This window comes from Dermacentor andersoni, chromosome 1, assembly GCF_023375885.2.
Source record: "Dermacentor andersoni chromosome 1, qqDerAnde1_hic_scaffold, whole genome shotgun sequence".
Lineage (NCBI taxonomy): Eukaryota > Metazoa > Arthropoda > Arachnida > Ixodida > Ixodidae > Dermacentor > Dermacentor andersoni.
In genome coordinates, this window is record NC_092814.1 from 268,841,612 (window position 1) to 268,862,834 (window position 21,223).

Here is a 21,223-nt window from a genome sequence, read left to right on the forward strand (position 1 = left end):
CTGAGTCTACAATATATAGACAGTGGAGGCGTTGCGGTATAGACGCCGCCACGGCAACATCTTTCATTGAAGCAGACCAGTCGCCATGTCGATAGCCTCCAGGAGCGACAGGCTGACGTGGCCACTCTGACCTTTTGCAATGCGTGTTGTCGTCATTGTTGGGTCAAAGAATTGGCATGCATGAACTTCGGGGGTTGGGCCAAAAACCGGATGATAGGAGAAAACGTTTTCGCGGCTCTCCTCTTTCTTAGAGGCGTGACAGGCGATGGTTTAGATATTCAGATAGACAAGACAAACCGAGGAAAGGTAGAGTTCAGTATGACCATTTCAAGACAGAGACCTTTGCAAGACGTCTCCATTTACCCCAGTCCTGCGTGCACCGGACTTGTTGTGCCCTCAAATTTCCTAATTTGGCCACTCCATTACCTTTCCTCCCGCAGCGGGCCACGTTTCTGTCTTACTTTTGCACTTAATTCTCTCAGATTATTAGGACGCCTGTGAGTTTCACTACATTTTGCATGACCTGCTTAACTAAGCTCCTTTCTCTCAATCGCAATTAGAAGATCTACTCCTATTTGCCCCACCCCTGTGCAGGGTAGCAAACTGGAAATTCGCACCTGGTTAGTCTCCCGGCCTACCCTCCTCTATTTTTCTCTATAATATAACTACATTGGCTCTTTGATTCATACTGTCGTTTATTTCCCTTAAAGGGCCCCTCACCAGGCCCCATAACAAATTTTGGTTATACGCTAGAACTTGTTACGTGTCTTCTAGGGAGCGTTCTTCCACAAAAATTTTTCAAATCCGCTCATTAATGGCCTAGATAGAAATATTTCAGTGCCGCGAACCCATGATTTAAGCAGGCGAGCTCCACTGCATAGCGAGACACTCTCTCCACTCGCCCCGTGTAGCCTCCGCAAACGAAATTCCTTCCCTACGTTCTCCCATACCGGAGCTCGAGGATCGCGTGACGCATACGGCTTCCCCTCTCGGCTGGCGCGGTGTGCCGTGCAGTTGTTGCTCTTGATTTCTATCGGCAGTCACTTTACCTGCGTAGCCCAAGCAAGGACCTTGGCCGCTCGTCTAGTGACCATTACGCACGCGCACTGCCCTCCGGTTTCTCCGCTCGCGCCATTGTCTCGGCATGGCAGCTGCCGCCATCGTTACAGGCTGCGCGGTAGCGTGTTACGACAGCAGTTCCGGATTCTTCGATCTTTCATTTCTCCAGCCGAGATGGGAAGGGGGACAGTTATCATCTTTGCCTATGCCTCCACCACGTTGTCAGACTAAACACCGCCGGCAACAGCCGAGTCACATCAGGGAGGAGCTTTTCGCCGATCCTCACTCTCTTGCAAGCGTAATCATGCGAACTATGATTAAAATTTGGAGTCGGATATCTCGGAGCACTGACACGCTAGAAGAATTCTTCCAACTGATACTGTGTGGAAACACGACTGCCTCTAACTTTTCAATACAAACATATACACCTACTGGAGTCAACAAAAAGTTAATTATTCAATTATAGTTAATTGGACTGCTGACAACGATAAATATAATCTCACCTTGTGTCCCTCTAGTCACATAACTTATTTGCACAGGTGATCTACGCGTGCCTCCCAGGGCCTAATTTTAAGAAAACCATAAAACTCAAATTTTACCACCCGGTATTTTTATTATACCCGCTCTGATTGCTGAGTGGCTATGGTGTTGGGCTGCTAAGCATGAGGTCACGAGATCGAATCCCGGTAACGGCGGCATTTCGATGGGGACCAAATGTGAAAACACCCGTGTACTTAAATTTAGGTGCACGTTAAAGAGCCCCAGGCGGTCTAAATTTCCGGAGTCCGCCACTACGACGTGCCTCGTAATCAGAAAGTGTTTTCGCACGTAAAACCCCATAATTGTTTTTTGAATTATATAAATATTAATACTAAACGTACATCGCAAATGTCACCCGATTGCACAATGGTCACAACATTTTAACGATTATTTTTCAAATAGCCATCACCGTTTTCAACATATGTGTGCGTGTGTCTGTGTGTATGCACTACACTGTTCCATTCAACAAAAGTGAACGACAAGAAAGAGAACCGATAGGCCAGATTTTTGTTAGTCAGAACCTTATCAAGCCAAGGAAAGTGTTGTTGAAATTATTTGTTGTTTTTATCTGAGGCACAGAAATGAAAGCGGACGAAACCAACAGCTTGTCGCTGGTGGGAGCTGTATTGCAACAAAAGTGTAGGAGGCTAAATCTTCTTGCTATCCATACTAGATTTACAATATGGTATATTTCTGAAGCGATGCCACGAAAATGTCGCGATAACGTTGCGAAATTAATTCAGATCACTTTTAGTGTTTTGGAATCGTCCGCACACTTTTCAGGGTGACTGAAAGACTGGCGGTGTTGGCCCAATGTTTTTAAGAAAAGGAAACCGCGTAATAATAAAACATAGATATATTTTGCGCCTCAATGCTGAAAACCTGTGGAACAAATTACTGCTTACTGCATACGCTTATGGAATAAAATTTTCTGTTCTAACAGACTTACAACGTGACCTCTGAATGCAGATTTTCACAGCCACACCACAAATATTGCTTGTTCATCACGTCATAATAATACCGATTGAATGTAATATGTATTTATAGATTTCAGTAAGGTTTTTGACAAGGCCCCGGATAATAAATTAGTCTTTAAACTCAGAGTGGAGTTTAAGTCTAAAAATATGTTTAACTGTATTTCTGCTTACTTGACCGACGAGAAGAGTATGTCGATATTGGCGGATACCATTCGGCTAGTCTTCCAGTCACGTCAGGAGTACTGCAGAGTAGTGTCCTGGGCACCTTTTTTTTTCCACGATGTACAATTATACTCTGAATGTAACCACACATGATGTACAAATAAGAAAATTTCCAGATAGTTGAATTTCGTTTAAACAAGTGTCCTGTCAAAATAATAGTGAATACCAATATGAATGACATTGCGGAATGGTGTTGCGAATACGTAATGATTGTTAAGACAGTAACAACAGCGTTCCCACCGATTACACGAAAAAAGAAATAACGTTATAGTTTCGTTTCATGATAGGTTCCTCACCACTTAAGATCAGTGACTAACTTAGGTATGTTCCGGTTGGCAAGGAAGTCACCACAGGTGTTATCTACGACATCGACGAGGGAATTTCCAAAGCAGATTTACCGATACTTATTAAATCAGCTTCAGATGGAGCTATTACCAGACACGTTTCTCGTATCGACGAGTCACGTTATATTCAACTGCGTATGGCTCTCGTCACACGTCAAGGTAGTCCAGTTCTTGCATATAGCCCGCTCCTTCGTACAAAGACCACTACAGTGCAGGAAACGCATGAAGCTTGGACACAAGAGCAGCGTGTGCACATACGCGATGGCGTGCCCCCGCTACTCCGAGCCTCACAGCACTGACAGCTGCAAAGCCTCCGCTCTGAAGTGCGCTAACTATTTTGGACCCCATGATGGCTCTTCTAAGGAATGTTTCCTCATTCATAAAGAAATAGAAATCTTGAAGCAGGAGGTGAGGGGCCACTTGTCTCACCGAGAAGCTGCAGGCATAGATCGAAAACGAAGCTGACGGCGCTCCCATCGCCGACGTTCATTAATGACCACCATAGCTTTTGTGATACGCATGCCACATCCTTCAACACCACCTACTTTGCTACCCAAGCCAAGTAGACTCCAGGAACAAAGAAGCCAAGGACAAGGAAGCTGCGGAGAGCGTGACTTCTGGTTCTTGGCATTTACTCGCAGGGCGCCATTCATCATCTGACTCGCAAGGCACAACGACTGCATCTAACTCCCCATCTGTTCCAGAGAAACTGACAGAGCAAGGCCAGCATGTCGTGATTATACTGCATTCACTTGTGGATGCTCTTTGCATGCTTTTTGCTAAGCAGCAGACACCGTCAGCTCAAAGCGCTTTACAAGTACTGGACGTTCTGCATCCAGTGCTTGCATGCCTTCAGTAAGCATTGGGGCTCGCTAGGTCTGATTTAGGACAGGATTCAGAAGTTTGGCGACGTTTCAGTGGAACGCTAGATGCTTCATGTCTCGTATTCCATCCATACGTCGTTACGTTTTCACAAATCGGCTTCCAACCTGATCTATCAAGTTCCATTACACTAGCTGGTTACGAATCTATGAACTCCTCAACATCCGGTGAACGTAACCGTGGTCATTTATAGCTGCACAGACCACTATTATGTTCTAGCAACTCTCCAACTTGCGGCGACCACAGAGAAGTGCATTTATATTTGCACAGACTTACAACATGCGGCATCTGCAGCGCTTATATCTACACGCACACATGTTCCCCATGCGGTGCAGCCCCATGCCAAGAACGAATATCTCAAGCGGAGAAGTTGACCTCTATGGATCTGCAATGACCAACTGTGGTGTCGGTGTGCACCTCCAGATGAACCAGCAGTCTCACTGTTATGTCTCCTTCCTTTCCATCTTAATCTCTTAGCTCCCTCTGCCCTCGTGTAGGGTAGCAAACCAGACACGTGTCTGGTGGACTTCCTGCCTTTCCCTTGTTTTCCGCGATCTATCTCTCTCTCTCAACTTAGGTACAACACTGGCCGCTTAACACTTCGGTGTTAAGAAGCCAGCGGTATAAGACAACAATATTAACAATAATATTATACAATGACATAAACATGATTAGCCAAAGTGTTATAGCATTTCGGCTAACGTTCAGACTTTATCAGAGCAGCTGTTTCCCGGTGCGTCAACAGTATGTATGTTTCCCAGTACAGGTGCTGTGAAAAGTACTGGGTAAGAGGATATATAATCTTCTACTGCGGAACAGAAGTCGCCAATGCGCGGGGAAAACTTTTTATTGTGAATGTCAATCGGCGTCTCTTATCAGCATCATTTTAGCGTGTGCTTCACCACTGGTGCATCCACGAGAAACACCAGCTGTGACTCGGTGCAGACTTCCCGCTCCTGCGTATCGCGCATTGTGACGTTTGATGGACGGCGCAGTTATCCTCAAAATGTTGGCAGGCCTACAGCACTGAAAAGATCACGCCACCGCGAAAACTGAACAAAATCTTTAAGGGCTGAGTTCGCCAGTCCACCGTATCGCCAAATTAATCGTCCTGCTCTACGGCCACCAGATTTACGACACAGATTTTCTCAATCCTCTTAAGCATGACGGTCACGTTGTTGCACGCTCAACCCTCCGCGATGCAAGCAATTTCCTTTTTTTTTTTCGGCACCCTGCAACTTGCGCAAATTTAGAATGTTACCTGCAGGAGAAAGCTTTGATTCTACAGCCGCTCAGTTTGAGTAGTAAAATAAAAAGAAAAATCTTCATCGTCTGGCAGGTATGCATCGCAATCGACGCAATGGTCTCCAACACTTATCTGCTCTACGCATTACGTGACGTGCCAAACGCCACTTCTTCCCTATTGATCTAAACTAGAATACCAGCTACCCGTGATTGCTGTCTAATACACAGGGTCACTTTCATGTCTTTTGACGTCATGCCCACAATTTTCCTTCCATCGCTCATTGCACACTCCCTATAGCTTCATCTAAAGTTGCGTTGTCGTCTTCCAGTTTTGATCCTCTAGGTTATCACTGGCAAAATGTGCAGATATAGTTATAGCTTCCTTCTCCATAATATCGGACAGATGGGGAAGAAGAAATACATATCAAGGTTTGGTCTATGCGACTATCTTTTTCTGAATCGCTATCTTTCGCAGTGTGCGGTGTTTGTAAGTGCGTACGGCATTTGCTTGTGCCCAAGCAAGGCTTTACTCTCTAAACATCGACCTGAAGTCTTCCTATAGTACTCCCCTATTGTGCTATATTAGAACAAATAGACTAAATATTGTCGGTTACATTTTAAAGCAAGTGAAACCATGCATCACTAATTAAAAAAAATCACCGCCAGAGCACTCCGTACAGATGGTTAGCCAGCGAAGCTGAAACGTGTGGCCCCGGTGGTTATCACTGGGTTAATTCCGACGGTTCATTAAACCGCGGCTGCCGGATCCTCGGTGCGCAGTTGCTGCTTGCGCTCGGCTGCACAAGCCTGTTCTTGTGCACGGGCTGCAGCATCGGCACGGCGTAGACGAGCTCGTTCCCGGTTCTGCTCGCAGCGTTGCTGATCGAAAGCTGCCTGATCCTCAGGAGTACGTATGACGCGTTGCCTGCCCATTTCGGAGCCGGAGAGAAATTGCTACGCGCACGCTCGGCTGCGACTGAGTGCAACGACGCCAACTACTCGTACAACTAATCCAACACCATCAAGATAGCGCAAGGCCTTTTTACTCTGATCCATGACGTCATGATACCTGGCCCGACTGCCATATAATCTAATGGGGATGCTGCCGAGTAGGCAACAGTGATTTTGACGTCACCGATTTCATCACGCCAGCCTTTTCATTGGAAATTTCGGGCCAGGTAGCCTGACGTCATGAATCGGAGTAAACAGGCCTTGTCCTATCTAGGTGGTGTTGGCTAACTGCGCGCCTGTCTTCCTCTCTCTTTTTTTTCGCACATACGCATGGGCTTGCGCCGGAGGAGTTTTCGGCGTACAGGCGACCGACAGACGGACGGACGGATGGACGGACGAATCGGCTAGCCACATGCAGCTGTGCTGTAAAAAAAATTGAGTGAGCTATATTCTGCTGACACATTATTGTAACACGAGTTGAATTCCTATTTTTCTATGCTGCATAATGATTTTCGATAGTTATGCATAACACTACTGCCGTGGCGGGTAAAGGTTTGCCCCTAATATCTTCTACTATCTGCCTGAATGCTTTCGATATCGCAAGTCTGCCGCTGCATAAAGTCCTTAGGCCGCAAAAGAGACGTAAATATCGACTTTCCTAGTGTAGAACACGTACACCTGTTTTCGGCGCGACGATGCAAACATGCTTATAAGTTTTAATTGTCATGATGATCGCCGGGTGGGTCTAAATAACTGTTCTCAGGTGATTTGCTCTTTCAATTATTCTTGTCCGTTTAATAACTGTGTTTTTCAATGGTGTGACTGCTTTTGTAAGAAATTTCCTGAGCAATATACCACTGCACTTAAGTAAACGTCTAAGTCAGCCAAAAATGTCCTATTTACTTGGTACGCAGGGAGTAAGGTCGTCAAATTAACCGTAGGCCTTGTCCACTGGTTGACCGTATCACCTTTAGCACATGGAACGTACGTGAGTACGTTACCGTCACGTGCGACGGGGGCACCGCGTGTGTTCATTGCCACTGCCTCCCATCTGATAGTCGTGGCCTGTCTTGACGCACGTGGCTACAAGTCCGAGTGCGCATGTCCCGGGCGGCCGCATCTCGAGAGAGACTCGCGTCGGGTCACGGAGCCGTCACCGGGAGAAAGTGCGGCCGCCATTCTAGCCACAGCCTCTGCGTAGAGAATTTCGGGCAGCCCGAGTCTCGAGGAGGGGAAAACCCATGGCCCGCCGGCGGTGGTGGAGAGAGAGCTCGGGCGGCGCGTCTAAAAATAGGGCCAGCGTTACGGTGCTTCTGGCCGGGGCAAGCCGCAACCGGCACCCGAGCCGACCATTTCTCCTGGACCCGCACGAACCCCGTCTCTCGAGCGGCAAGACAGAAAGAAGCACCCGAGCCCTCTGCTGCGAACGTCGTCTTTGTGCGCCCGCCACTCGTGGCTGCAGCGACCGGGGAGACGCCCGAAGGAGCCGACCTCCTCGCCACGCTCCGTCTCCCACCCATCCCCTGTGCTACCTTGATCATACCCCCTCTCTCCCCCAGCCCGCCCTCGCACCCACGCCATCTTTTTCGCAGTTCGGTCAGGGTCTCGGGTGAATCCAAGAAGAAGGTTGCGAACCGGGGGTGCTAGGACCGCGATACCCGCTGCTATACGCCTCGGCAAGAAACGCCCCGGCGGCTTCTCTTCGAGGGAGGCTCGACACGAACCAGCCACTGGCACCCGCAAGGACCGGAACAGCTTCACCATCGTAGCCCGGCGTTGTTTGCCTACCTGCGCGAGTCCCGTGAATCATCGTCGTTGCAAAGCGTACTGGAGAGCGCGCCTCTACAGATGTTCCCGTCCACAGGTTGCCTACCGAGTCCTCTCTGAGTCGAAAAAAGCGTAGCGGGACGCTTTCGGGACATCGCTGTCCGGAGATCTTCGAAAGCAAAGATGTCGTGGTAAGCGCTTCGCATCTGGCAAACGTACAACAACCGCGCTATAACTGTTACTCCCTGAGCTGCTGTGAGTGTCGGCGGCTGATGTGATTCTTGGTGGTACAGGCATGGCGGATGTTTTGATACGTATTAGCTTTTCCATAAGCTAGTGCGTATCAACATACTCTTTAAGTTACTCTGCTGTGAATTTGAGAAAAAAATATGTATCGTGCATTACGCGTGGCTAAACCAAACCAAGGGCCCGAACGTTTCTTATTGTCCTCGAACAAAAAGATTCGCTACCTGAGATGGGTTGCTTTCATTCAGAAAGCAGTTTTAAATTTAGACCCTTCCTCTCGAAACGTATGCACTTGCATGACATCATACTTATTGTATGAGGTATTGATGCATGTCATATCCGCTTTATTTGTTGTCCGTACTGTCGAGCTGGCTCGTTTTGCTCTTTGGAGTCGTGGTTTTGCAGAAACGCAAGCGTGGGTAGATTCTGTTTCCTGTAATGTACTCACTGATGGAGTAAAATGAGCAGTACAGATAAAAAGAGACAGTATATATTAGAAACGGTATATGCTTTCATATTCAAATAACCCAGTTTTTGTTTCTTTCATTCGTATCGTTGTATGTATGCAGCCGGCACTGTGCCTTTCCTGAACGGGAGTGTATTTCAGTAACACAAACTTTGTCCTCTTTCTAGGCGTTTTATTCTTCGCGCTTAATAAATGCCACCTATACTCACTGCGATAGCGTCAGAAGAGACAATGAAAAAGCGTTACCATCTTAGGGTCTCATTTTATGTTAGTAGCTCTTTCTAAAAATAAAATTAGCACTCCCCCTCCCCCCCTTTATTTTCTGAAGCGCAAAACCGGAAGGCGAACACGGCCATTTTTGCCTGACAACGAAGGGGCCATCTTGGAAGGCAGAACCGGTTGCGCCGTATGGCAAAAAGCCAGAGGAAATCAGGGGCAAAAAAGTGTCTATCTGCGTCGGTGTCACAAGTATAGGCAAGAGTAGTGGCGAGTGGTGAAAGTTCAACAGCGTATTGAGCACCCGGGGAAAAAAAAATAACTAAGAAAAGCGAACACGGCTACCGCCAAATTTCGGCTACTTTTGTCTCTGATACAGTTAAACTTCGGTAACACTTAACTTTGGGCTATGCTGCCTCTCATCCAACCTCTCATCAGGACCGCAGTTAACACTGGCCTATTCTACACTCGACTTAAAGCACCGTGAGTTCTTGCAAGTTCTTCTAGAGTTAAGTCTTTCTCCGCTTTGTTCCCAATGTATACCTGGTGCGGACATGTCGCATGGCGACGTTATTTGACAAGGTGCCAAATAGTGTGCAAAAATGACTGTACGAATGAAGAACAGAAGAACGCAGCACACAGAGAGAAGGACGTGCACAAGAATCAAAGATAGGTCGAAAGGGACTAAATAATATAGAAGGTTTTGAATTGTTAAATATTATAGTGCGTTTTTTTAAAAATAATGTACGAAAGTCCAACATGTTGGGAATCTTTAAGTTGGACTGCTTGCCACACAGTCTAGCATGTAGCCCAGATACAGTCCACTTCGGTTTGGTGACATTGAGAATTTTCGAATAGTTTCGAACTTAGACAGGAAGCGTCTCGGGAGAATCCAGCCATACGCATGCAGGTCAGCGCGTGCGTGAGTGGAGAGGTTGCCGCGTGGCGTGGCATACCGTAAATGCAAAGTTTTCCCGGTGTTTCGAAGCTCTATGAATTGAGAAACAGAGTTATATATACGTTCTCTATACTTTCCCAAAGCGCGCTGTCGCAGGAATCCGGGCGCATTGTCAGAAGGCACCTACGTTAACGCTCACAATGACGTGTATGCTTGAGACAAGGGCTGTAACATCGTATCTGTGGGCGACAGATGCGGATGACCTAGCACGGAGGTTAACAATCATAGTATGTCTTGCGTAAATGGAGATTTGAGAACAGAAGCTCCTTCTATGTGCTATGTGCGACTTCACTGCCTTGGGCCAAGCGTCTGTGTGAATTACACCTTGCTCCCTGTCGGGCACACATACAGCATTCTGCTCATCCAATGAACGAAATGTAGACTGGAAAGTATAAAGGTCTAATCGCTTTTAAAACAGTCTTACAGCAAAGTGCACCCTTCTCCGAAACTTAAAATTGAAGGTTCCAAACGTATTCGCACATTTTCCGGCGGAACCCATCTCGTAATGACTGTCGACGTTAATGCGATGTTTGGCATTTAGACAATGTAGCGGCGCACCGCTTTGCTGAAGACATCTATATTTACACTCTGCAGTGGGATATGTAGGCTTAGAATGCTAAACACATTAATACATCCACGTGTCACAGCGCCACCACAGGCCATAGCGCCTAGAACTTGGGACGCCACACAGAGAGCGTCACTAAAGGCGACCTCCCAACCAAAGCCAGTTTTGTACCACTGGCATTACAGAATTGGGCTTCAGCATATGCGACTTCGGATGAACTACGGGGCGATTGCATAGAGGGACGTCTACTGCAGGAGTAAACATTAATTTAGCCCGTAGCCGTGGAAACCTTACGACATTATGTTCTGTAAAATCTAAAAATCTGAATACCGGACTGAGCGCCTAGGATGCTGAAATATTGAGCTTTTTCTCGCATTCCGCGCTCCATAACATTTTGAGGCCGACTGTACAATTAATGCTTGCGTGCACAGTTAATGGGCACAAACACGCGCGCGCCCGCCTGCGCCCGCGCGCGTTGCTATGATGCTTGCAGCATCATATAACACTCTCCAGAAAATCGCAACACTTTCTTTTAATTATTATTCGCTTGACTTGCCGCAAGGCAGATTTACAAATTTTAGCAAAAAGACCTCAGATAAATGCACGCATTCCTGTTTGATGCAGGTACTGCAGCAATGAATTCGTGCACTTGTAGTCCGTTATCCGACGGGTAAAGTCCTCCGGGATATTCGGCATTGGTTTGGCCTCCCTGAGCATCTTGTCCCTAATCCCCTTAGTACCAAGACGCAACTGCAAGAGATGACGGCTGTCAGCCGTAGATAATGGTGCCAGGAACTTAAGGCACGTTTTAGGGTTGTCATTTGCATATCTCCAGGCGCAGGTGACAGCAGGTGCCAGGACCAATCCTCCCGGAAGTCTCCAAAGACAAACTTCCTCCACACGGGAAAGGCTACGGGGAAAGTAGCGTTTTACCTTAAAGGAGGAGAACATTTTATTATTTCCGCCACTGATGACGCCAAGAGCTTCATGCCAAAAAAAAAAAAAGAAATATAGAAGTAGCAGTTTAGTCCGAAAGGTGAAGCATTGCTTGCGATAGCAAATCATTAGACCGCTATACGAAGTAATGTTAATACAATTGGTTTCGAGCAGAACGTACTGGAACAGACAGAAAGGGACAACGACACGCACTGGACTAGAAACTGTATGTTTATTATTGTTTTCCCACACTTTTATAGCACAAGGCAGCCAATACTTCTTTCTTGTTTTTTTTCTTTTGTCATGCCGATTATCCGTCTCTTAAGGCGAAATATCGTCTTTGTGCAAGTAGCCCTTTTCTTTTTCTGTTAGTAGTATCTATGGTGTACTGATGCATGATTTGCACCTTCTTTCAATGGCCATGGCTTCTAAAATTTCGCGCGTCAGCTTATCTTCACTTTTTCCTAAAACGTTCATGTCGTGAAATAGAATGGTGCAGTGGTGCTGCCGATAATGATAAGTGAGAGGCCTAGCGGATATTCCTTCCAAAGATGCTGCATGCTCTCTTGTCCTGTCACTGATACACCTGCCTGTTTGTCCTATGTATCGTCGGCCACATGATAAAGGTATATATCACCCCTGTCTTGCAGATAGTGTGCTTCTTCTTGTGGTTTATTGCGTATTGCTTACTTTTCTATTCATTACTGACTCGTGCACACATTGAGTACACCTTGTTTGGTGCTGAACATACAACCGTGATGCCCTCCTTTCCGGCTATCTTATTTAGCTTGTGAGTTAGGTCGTGTACATAAAGCACAGCAGCTACCTTCTTCCTTTTCTGTGGAATGTTTGCTTTTTGTTGAATCTTGCTGTTCAGGAGTCTCGTCTTCTTCAGTGGTCGCTCGAGGGTTTCTAGAGGTCAATGTAATGCTCTCCTCGTTTACAGGAGGTCACTTTTGTTTGCTTCCAAAGCGAATACCGTTGCCTTACTTGACAGGATTTTCCTATCTAATTGGCTGAAGAGAGGCGAGGAGCATGAAAAAGTGGAGAGGGTTTCGGAGGGGCCGGGCGTTTGCGAAGTCTATAGCCGGATGAGGAGCGTGGTGCAGGCGTTTGCGATTGGTCCGCTTCTCCTTGATTAGCTGTCGGTGTCTGGTAGAAATCGCGGCGACGTGCAAAGGGCTCGACAACGTTATACTGGCTCGGAAAAAAAATTTATATGCGCTAATATATCCATTCTTCCCGGCAGCTCCAAGTAGCCAGTGCCAGAGCGATCGGAGGGCAGCCATCTTCTATTCATTTCGTAACGGGGCAGCCTCGGTCTATTCCGAAAAAAAATTCCGCTTTGTTCGCCATGTTAATACATCTTCCATGCGTACACATCACTTTGACGCAGTCAGTTCTCGCGGTTTTGTGACGTTGCGTGACAGACATGCGAAGTGGGCGCAGCCCGAGAACTTTTGATCAATATCGGAGGGCTCATGGTGAAAAAGGCGTAGAATCGGAAATGATTATTTTCTTTTGTTTAGTCTAATCATACATAATCAGTGCCTAGATGTCATAGGAGACGAGGAGCTTTCAGGGTTTTTCTTACGTTGCGTGACAGACAAGCGAAGTGGGGTCCCCCGAAAATGTTGTGACCAATCGGGGAGGGCTGATTGCAGAAATGGAATAGAAATGTTTGGAATAGCTTTACGTTACAGTGCCTCATGACTGCGGACGCTCATGGTTAGAACACTGGCTTGATTAAGAGCGGCAGTAGTGGCGAGCGAACATTTAGTGCTGACTGTAGCTTCAACGCATCTCCGGAACTTGAGATTACGTGACCTATAACACTAGGCGTGCGAGAACAGAGCGCACACAAAGCCACAAGTCATCTCGGCCCGCGTTGGCTTTTGTACCTGCCGCTCATTACCTCCAAGTTAAGGCACGCACCAGCAACGGCCGGGCTAGAATTGGAGACGCCCACTCACCTGCTCCCCCCCCCCCCCCCCCCTTAGTGCGCGCTCACCATCCACGTGCCACTGCCTTTCGCGCACAACACCAAGTGAGCGGCAAGACGGCGTGCATCAAGCCACCATCCTTCTTGGCTCACCATCCCACTCTTTCCGTCGCATCTACAGCATACGACATAGGAACTTATCGCACTTGGACTTTATACGGAACTTCACGGTGATGGCTGGAGTTCACCTGGAGTGTCCCTATAAGTGATATCGCAATAAAAACAGAATAATATGTCCAGCATCAAGACTGGCTGTAATGTGCTCTTACGGACTGGTCTAGCGTGAGAGCTTTTTGTGAATGCGGGTCTTTGTTTCGTAAGAGCGGGGTTCAACTCCACACGGAGAATTTAAACATTTTCGGGGTGTTTGAGTCGTGATAAGAACGCACTGCGTGTATTAAAAAGAAACTGCATGATAAAAGTTATCGTACGCAGCGCACAAACTTCAATAGCCCCGAGTGCCTATTAAAACGCCCGTTGACGCACTGCAAAACTAGGCCCGTATTCAGAAAATGTTCTTTCGTTAGAATCCTTCGTTAGAGCGAATTCCTGCCAATCCTGACGCTGAACCTGTAATTAGCGTGGGTGGCCAGCCAATAGCAAAGAGCACTTACGAACGAAAAGCTTTTTGAATTTGGCCCCTGTTCTTCCGCGTCCTTTAAAGGCCTTCGCCTCAGTGAAGACGGAGAGGCAAGCTGGCATCTGGATGCAACCGGAAGATTCCCTCTCCACGCTCCTGTCGCGAGTGTTGCGTCCCTTGGCGTAACTACACGGCACGAGAAGACGCAGTCCGCGTGCGCTCCTTCCGACGGCGCCGCTTACTTGCATTGGCATCGGCCCAAATATCCGGGCGCAGCGAGCTCTCGAAGTTGGCGACACTATCCCAGGAAGCCGATTTATCGGTTGTGGCGTCGGGCTGGGTCGCCGGGTAACTCGTTGCCATTGACTCAAGATGACAGCTGTCGAAGCAGGGCCACCACGCGGAGCTGCTGCTTCCCTTCGCGCGTGCATATACACGACCGACTCGTCGCAAGTGACAGGGCTCTTATTACTTTTTTTTGATGTCTTAGCCGACTCCATGCGGAAGTGCTGGCCGCGACTCCGGTTATTAGCTGCGGATCAGGCCATCGCAAGCTTGCAACTGCGCTCCGGTTTTGACGTCTTGACGGTTTTACGAGAACCTTGAAGATTTTGCCTTTGTAAGGCCACTCGGTTTGTAAAGAGGGAATCTCTCGAGGTAGATGTTCGCACTATCTCTCGACAAGATGCTTTGTGCGGTAGCGAGTCGGAAATAGTATTTTGCTGCAGCGTCGTCTCGCTTTTGCTTCGACGGACTCCATACGCCTGTCCCGCGGTAACCAGCAAGCAGCCTCTATACTGTGCTGTTAAAACCATTATCCCACTTTCGTCTTTCTCATGTCTAAATGGGCTCCCCAGTTTGTCCTTTTCGTCTCGAGGTACCATAAATTTCCAAGCATTCTTATTTACCATGTACATGTAGTGTGTGGCAGCCATGCCTGCGTATGCTTTGTATTTGCCGTTGCCCTCGAAATATAAGCAGCAACACCACCACCGCCACTGGATTCTGAACTCCGAGTTAAAATCCACCACGCACGTTTCACACATTGCACAAACTGTCAGCACTGAAATTGCACCCATATGGTTTTGTCGTTGGTTGTGTTTATTACAGTGAGTAAACTATATGTGCCACGAACATCATTCACTAAGGAAACTAGTGATGGTCATAATGACGGGGGCAATGACACGCCCGCTAGGTGCGCTGTCGAACTTCTAGATCAAAATTTTCTGGAAAATAACTAAAAGTACATATCTGGTACTAAAAGGGTGTCAAATAAAAGCCTCTTGCCAAGGTGGCTTTCCAGTCCGGTCGAAAGCTTTATATTTGGCGCATCCGGATCAATGCTTCGCTTTGGCTGCTGTAACTTTTTTTTATTATGTCGCTCGAAGTGCGGATGTTATGGGGAATTCCGAGTGACTATAGCTTGATCTCGAATGACTATATTTTAAATTACGACTGACTTTCGTTAGAATTTAATCAGATTTTAATAAATTGCAGGTTAAAATTATAGAACTGGTAGGCTCCGTGAACTTAAGGGATGAGTACATGCTTTCGGATATCTAGCTATCTAGCCCTATATCATTGGATCAGAGGAGACTGTAAGTCTCGTTGTCGACTATGTAGCTGCAAACTCACGCAACGACGCCACCGCGGGTGCGCTTCATGCTTAAGACCACGTGACGCTTCGAATGCACAGTGAAACATCCAGCGAACATTCAATTCGTTGTAAAAAAGAAAAAGAAAAATTTACTTCTACAAAAGAAGCTGGTGAAAGATTAAAATTGGGGCCCACACAGAGCAATGAGTCACACAACTACTTGTACGCAGTCTAAAACATGGTGCGACCACTGCAAAAGTTCTCTAGTTGCGGTGACGCGGTGGTCTTCAAGCTAGTGAATGGGATTGGCACTGTGGTTGTTCATAGAGATGGCTCGCTATGGCAGGTTGTGTTGAAATAGATTAATAGTTCCATTCAGGCGTGGATAAGAGCAGGAAGAAACTAGAACGTTGGGCAAGGCATCCTGTAGTGCAACGCGTGCATCGCCACGCATCTAAGAGTAATATTAGTGGATAAGCTGTTTTTGTAAAGCGGCGTGCACCGCAGCGCAAGCCTGTTATGTGGAGTGGCACGCGCGACGCAGTCGTCTGCTGCTTGAAGACAGAGACTTGGACGCTTAGCTCCGTTTTCGTATGTGAGCCATGTGATTTACGTTTTTGGGGTAAGAAAGCGCTCGTCGCTCTACTACATATTATTAAATACCGTATAGACTCGTGTAAGAGCCGCACCCGTGTAACGGCCTCAACTTGGCAGCCCAATATTTAAAAAAAATCCAACGGAGAAGCAGTCGCGTTCGGTGCCCGGATGCCGCGCGCGCTCCGCACTTCATCGTGCCACTACTAGATGGCGATAGCTATTTAGTAGCAGTAGCTAGTATATAGATCCATCTAGTAGCGGCCATTAGACGGGGCAGCAATGGGGGCAGAACCAAATGGTTCGGTTTTGTGTAAGGGCCGCACCTTGTCAAAATTGTGGAAAAGAAGTGCGGCCCTTAGACGAGTCTATACGTACGCATGTTTCTGTGCCTAGGCTACTTAATACCTGTAATTCACAGGACTTATTTGCCTGATTACGAGCACGTGGCCTAGGACTGCTCGGGTGAAGCTAAGATCGCCCATCGAACAGCTGGATTAACAGAAGAACGTGCTGTTTTAGCTATACGTTCTGGTACTTTATTCCTTCCTAGGTTAAGTGACGAAACGAACGCTCCTGCTGGCTGCTGATAAAGAAATATAAAGGTACTTTAAATAAACTTTGAAGGGGCTTCTTTTACCCCGACGAGTGAGAAAGAAGAATGCAATGTTTCATCATCATCATCATCAGCCTAGTTACGCCCACTGCAGGGCAAAGGCCTCTCCCATACTTCTCCAACTACCCCGGTCATGTACTAATTGTGGCCATGTTGTCCCTGCAAACGTCTTAATGTCATCTGCCCACCTAACTTTCTGCCGCCCCCTGCTACGCTTCCCTTCTCTTGGAATCCAGTCCGTAGCTCTTAGTGACCATCGGTTATCTTCCCTCCTCATTACATGTCCGGCCCATGCCCATTTCTTTTTCTTGATTTCAACTAAGATGTCGTTTACCCGCGTTTGTTGCCTCACCCAATCTGCTCTTTTCTTATCCCTTAACGTTACACCCATCATTCTTCTTTCCATAGCTCGTTGCGTCGTTCTCAATTTCAGCAGAACCCTTTTCGTAAGCCTCCAGGTTTCTGCCCCATATGTGAGTACTGGTAACACACAGCTGTTGTACACTTTCCTTTTGAGGGATAGTGGCAACCTACTGTTCATGATTTGAGAATGCCTGCCAAACGCACCCCAACCCATTCTTATTCTTCTGGTTATTTCAGTCTCATGATCCGGATCCGTGGTCACTACCTGCCCTAAGTAGATGTATTCCCTTACCACTTCCAGTGTTTCGCTACCTATCGTAAACTGCTGTTCTCTTCCGAGACTGTTAAACAGTACTTTAGTTTTCTGCAGATTAATTTTCAGACCCACCCTTCTGCTTTGCCTCTCCAGGTCAGTGAGCATGCATTGCAATTGGTCTCCTGAGTTACTAAGCAAGGCAATATCATCAGCGAATCGCAAGTTGCTAAGGTATTCTCCATCAACTTTTATCCCCAATTCTTCCCACTCCAGGCCTCTGAATACCTCCTGTAAACATGCTGTGAATAGCATTGGAGATATCGTATCTCCCTGTCTGACGCCTTTCTTTATAGGGATTTTGTTGCTTTCTTTGTGGAGGACTACGGTGGCTGTGGAGCCGCTATAGATATCTTCCAGTATATTTACATATGGCTCATCTACACCCTGATTCCGTAATGCCTCCATGACTGCTGAGGTTTCGACTGAATCAAACGCTTTCTCGTAATCAATGAAAGCTATATATAAGGGTTGGTTATATTCTGCACATTTCTCTATCACTTGATTGATAGTGTGAATATGGTCTATTGTTGAGTAGCCTTTACGGAATCCTGCCTGGTCCTTTGGTTGACAGAAGTCTAAGGTGTTCCTGATTCTATTTGCGATTACCTTAGTAAATACTTTGTAGGCAACGGACAGTAAGCTGATCGGTCTATAATTTTTCAAGTCTTTGGCGTCCCCTTTCTTATGGATTAGGATTATGTTAGCGTTCTTCCAAGATTCCGGTACGCTCGAGGTTATGAGGCATTGCGTATACAGGGTGGCCAGTTTCTCTAGAACAATCTGACCACCATCCTTCAACAAATCTGCTGTTACCTGATCCTCCCCAGCTGCCTTCCCCCTTTGCATAGCTCCTAAGGCTTTCTTTACTTCTTCTGGCGTTACCTGTGGGATTTCGAATTCCTCTAGGCTATTCTCTCTTCCACTATCGCCGTGGGTGCCACTGGTACTGTATAAATCTCTATAGAACTCCTCAGCCACTTGAACTATCTCGTCCATATTAGTAACGATATTACCGGCTTTGTCTCTTAACGCACACATCTGATTCTTGCCTATTCCTAGTTTCTTCTTCACTGTTTTTAGGCTTCCTCCGTTCCTGAGAGCCTGTTCAATTCTATCCATATTATAGTTCCTGATGTCCGCTGTCTTACGCTTGTTGATTAATTTAGAAAGTTCTGCCAGTTCTATTCTAGCTGTAGGATTAGAGGCTTTCATACATTGGCGTTTCTTGATCAGATCTTTCGTCTCCTGCGATAGCTTACTGGTTTCCTGTCTAACGGCGTTACCACCGACTTCTATTGCGCACTCCTTAATGATGCCCATGAGATTGTCGTTCATTGCTTCAACACTAAGGTCCTCTTCCTGAGTTAAAGCCGAATACCTGTTCTGTAGTTTGATCCGGAATTCCTCTAGTTTCCCTCTTACCGCTAACTCATTGATTGGCTTCTTGTGTACCAGTTTCTTTCGTTCCCTCCTCAAGTCTAGGCTAATTCGAGTTCTTACCATCCTGTGGTCACTGCAGCGTACCATGCCGAGCACGTCTACATCTTGAATGATGCCAGGGTTCGCGCAGAGTATGAAGTCGATTTCATTTCTAGTCTCACCATTCGGGCTCCTCCACGTCCACTTTCGGCTAACCCGCTTGCGGAAAAAGGTATTCATTATACGCATATTATTCTGTTCTGCAAACTCTACTAATAATTCTCCTCTGCTATTCCTAGAGCCTATGCCATATTCCCCCACTGACTTGTCTCCAGCCTGCTTCTTGCCTACCCTGGCATTGAAGTCGCCCATCAGTATAGTGTATTTTGTTTTGACTTTACCCATCGCCGATTCTACGTCTTCATAAAAGCTTTCGACTTCCTGGTCATCATGACTAGATGTAGGAGCGTAGACCTGTACAACCTTCATTTTGTACCTCTTATTAAGTTTCACAACAAGACATGCCACCCTCTCGTTAATGCTATAGAATTCCTGTATGTTACCAGCTATTTCCTTATTAATCAGGAATCCGACTCCTAGTTCTCGTCTCTCCGCTAAGCCCCGGTAACACAGTACATGCCCGCTTTTTAGAACTGTATATGCTTCTTTTGTCCTCCTAACCTCACTGAGCCCTATTATATCCCATTTACTACCCTCTAATTCCTCCAATAACACTGCTAGACTCGCCTCACTAGATAGCGTTCTAACGTTAAACGTTGCCAGGTTCAGATTCCAATGGCGGCCTGTCCGGAGCCAGGTATTCTTAGCACCCTCTGCAGCGTCACAGATCTGACCGCCGCCGTGGTCAGTTGTTTCGCGGTTGCTGGGGACTGAGGGCCGGGGTTCGATTGTTGTATTCATATAGGAGGTTGTGGCCAAGTACTGCACCAGGGTGGCCAATCCTGCTCTGGTGAGAGAGTGCGTTACCGGTTCTGGTCACCGGGATCAGGCTGCACTCCAGGCCTGTTTGTGCAATTTTCTCAACACACGGTTTTTTTTTTTGTATTTTCCGGTGGAGAATAGCGCGGCACCGGGATTTGAATCACGGTCCTCTTGCACTGGAGACGGATACTCTACCGTCCCCGTAGGAGTTAAATTAAAAATTAATTTATGGGGTTTTACGTGACAAAACCACTTTCTGATTATGCACGCCGTAGTGGAGGACTCCGAAAATTTCGACCACCTGGGGTTCTTTAACGTGCACCTAATTCTAAGTACACGGGTGTTTTCGCATTTCGCCCCCATCGAAATGCGGCCGCCGTGGTCGGGGTCCGATCCCGCGACCTCGTGCTCAGCAGTCTAACACCATAACCACTGAGCAACCACGGCGGGTCCCGCAGGAGTTGTACGCCTCATTTAACCTACAGTGGTGCCCTACTTGGTCAGTCAAGGTGGACCAATCTGAGCTCGGTTATACCGCATGGATGGCACTCGGCTAGAGAACCTGGTATTTATGACCTGCACATGTGAGTGTGAGGCCATACATATTTGAAGATATATAACTTTCTTTTTTTTTTTTTTTTAGGAGGGTTCCCGTACAGTGATAAAATAAAGGAAAAGACATAAAAAGAAAAAAAAAAGAAAGAAAAAGGGGCGGAAAAAAAAAGGAACATAACAGGTGATTTGAACTCGTGACCCTTCGATGTTGCCCGGAAAGATAGCTCAGTCGGTTGGTTCGTCAGGCCCCAGGCTACTTTCAAGCGCCACAGCTCCTGCTCCGAGCCTCACACTTACGTGGAAAGAGACTCATGTTGTCCGCGGTAGTCGGGTGGAGGCATACCGAGTAGTTGGAAGGCATACTTTCTAGGAAAAAATGGCCGCTCGAGGAGAAGAGCGAACTCGAGCGGCTTTAGAGGCTAGGAAAACTGCCTTAAAATATTTAGACTTGAGGGAAAGCTTCGTTAACAAACTATAACACGGCAATCAGCACTCGAATACGACGAGAGAAATTACTGAGACGTGGAAAATTGCCTTGAAAAAAGAAATCTGGTTTGCTAGACAAATGCTTGTATGTATTGAACCTCTTAAAAGATGAGGGGTGAAATATGCGCTCACCGAGAGGGCATCTTCAGCACGAGACATCCCCAATGCACCTTACAGAGATGTGGAGAGCTTCGCGGCCGGAACGAAGCTCTCTCTCCGCCGGCCAAGAGGGGGAAACGCGCTTTCCGATCGCTCAAGGTTGCGCGGACAAAGCATAATTCTAGCGTCTAGGAAAAGCTTAACCAGGTGCGATGGCGGCACGCATAGCGTGGGAAGCTAGCCGCCAGAATAACTATACCAAGGACTGCTGCTGATGAGG

General features: G+C 47.0%; 1 protein-coding gene across 3 annotated transcripts in view; it reads left to right on the plus strand.

The window, feature by feature from the left end:
* LOC126548139 (uncharacterized) overlaps positions 1–21,223 on the plus strand; it is a 118,337-nt gene that overhangs the window by 18,939 nt on the left and 78,175 nt on the right. Inside the window, exon 1 of one of the 3 annotated variants that reach the window (XM_050196257.3) lies at positions 7,591–8,178. The exons of the other annotated variants lie outside the window; for them this stretch is intronic. Within the exon in view, the coding sequence (XP_050052214.1) occupies positions 8,171–8,178 (8 nt within the window). The 5' untranslated portion in view covers positions 7,591–8,170. Of the gene's footprint in view, positions 1–7,590; positions 8,179–21,223 lie in introns of those variants that run through there. 3 annotated transcript variants of the gene reach the window in all.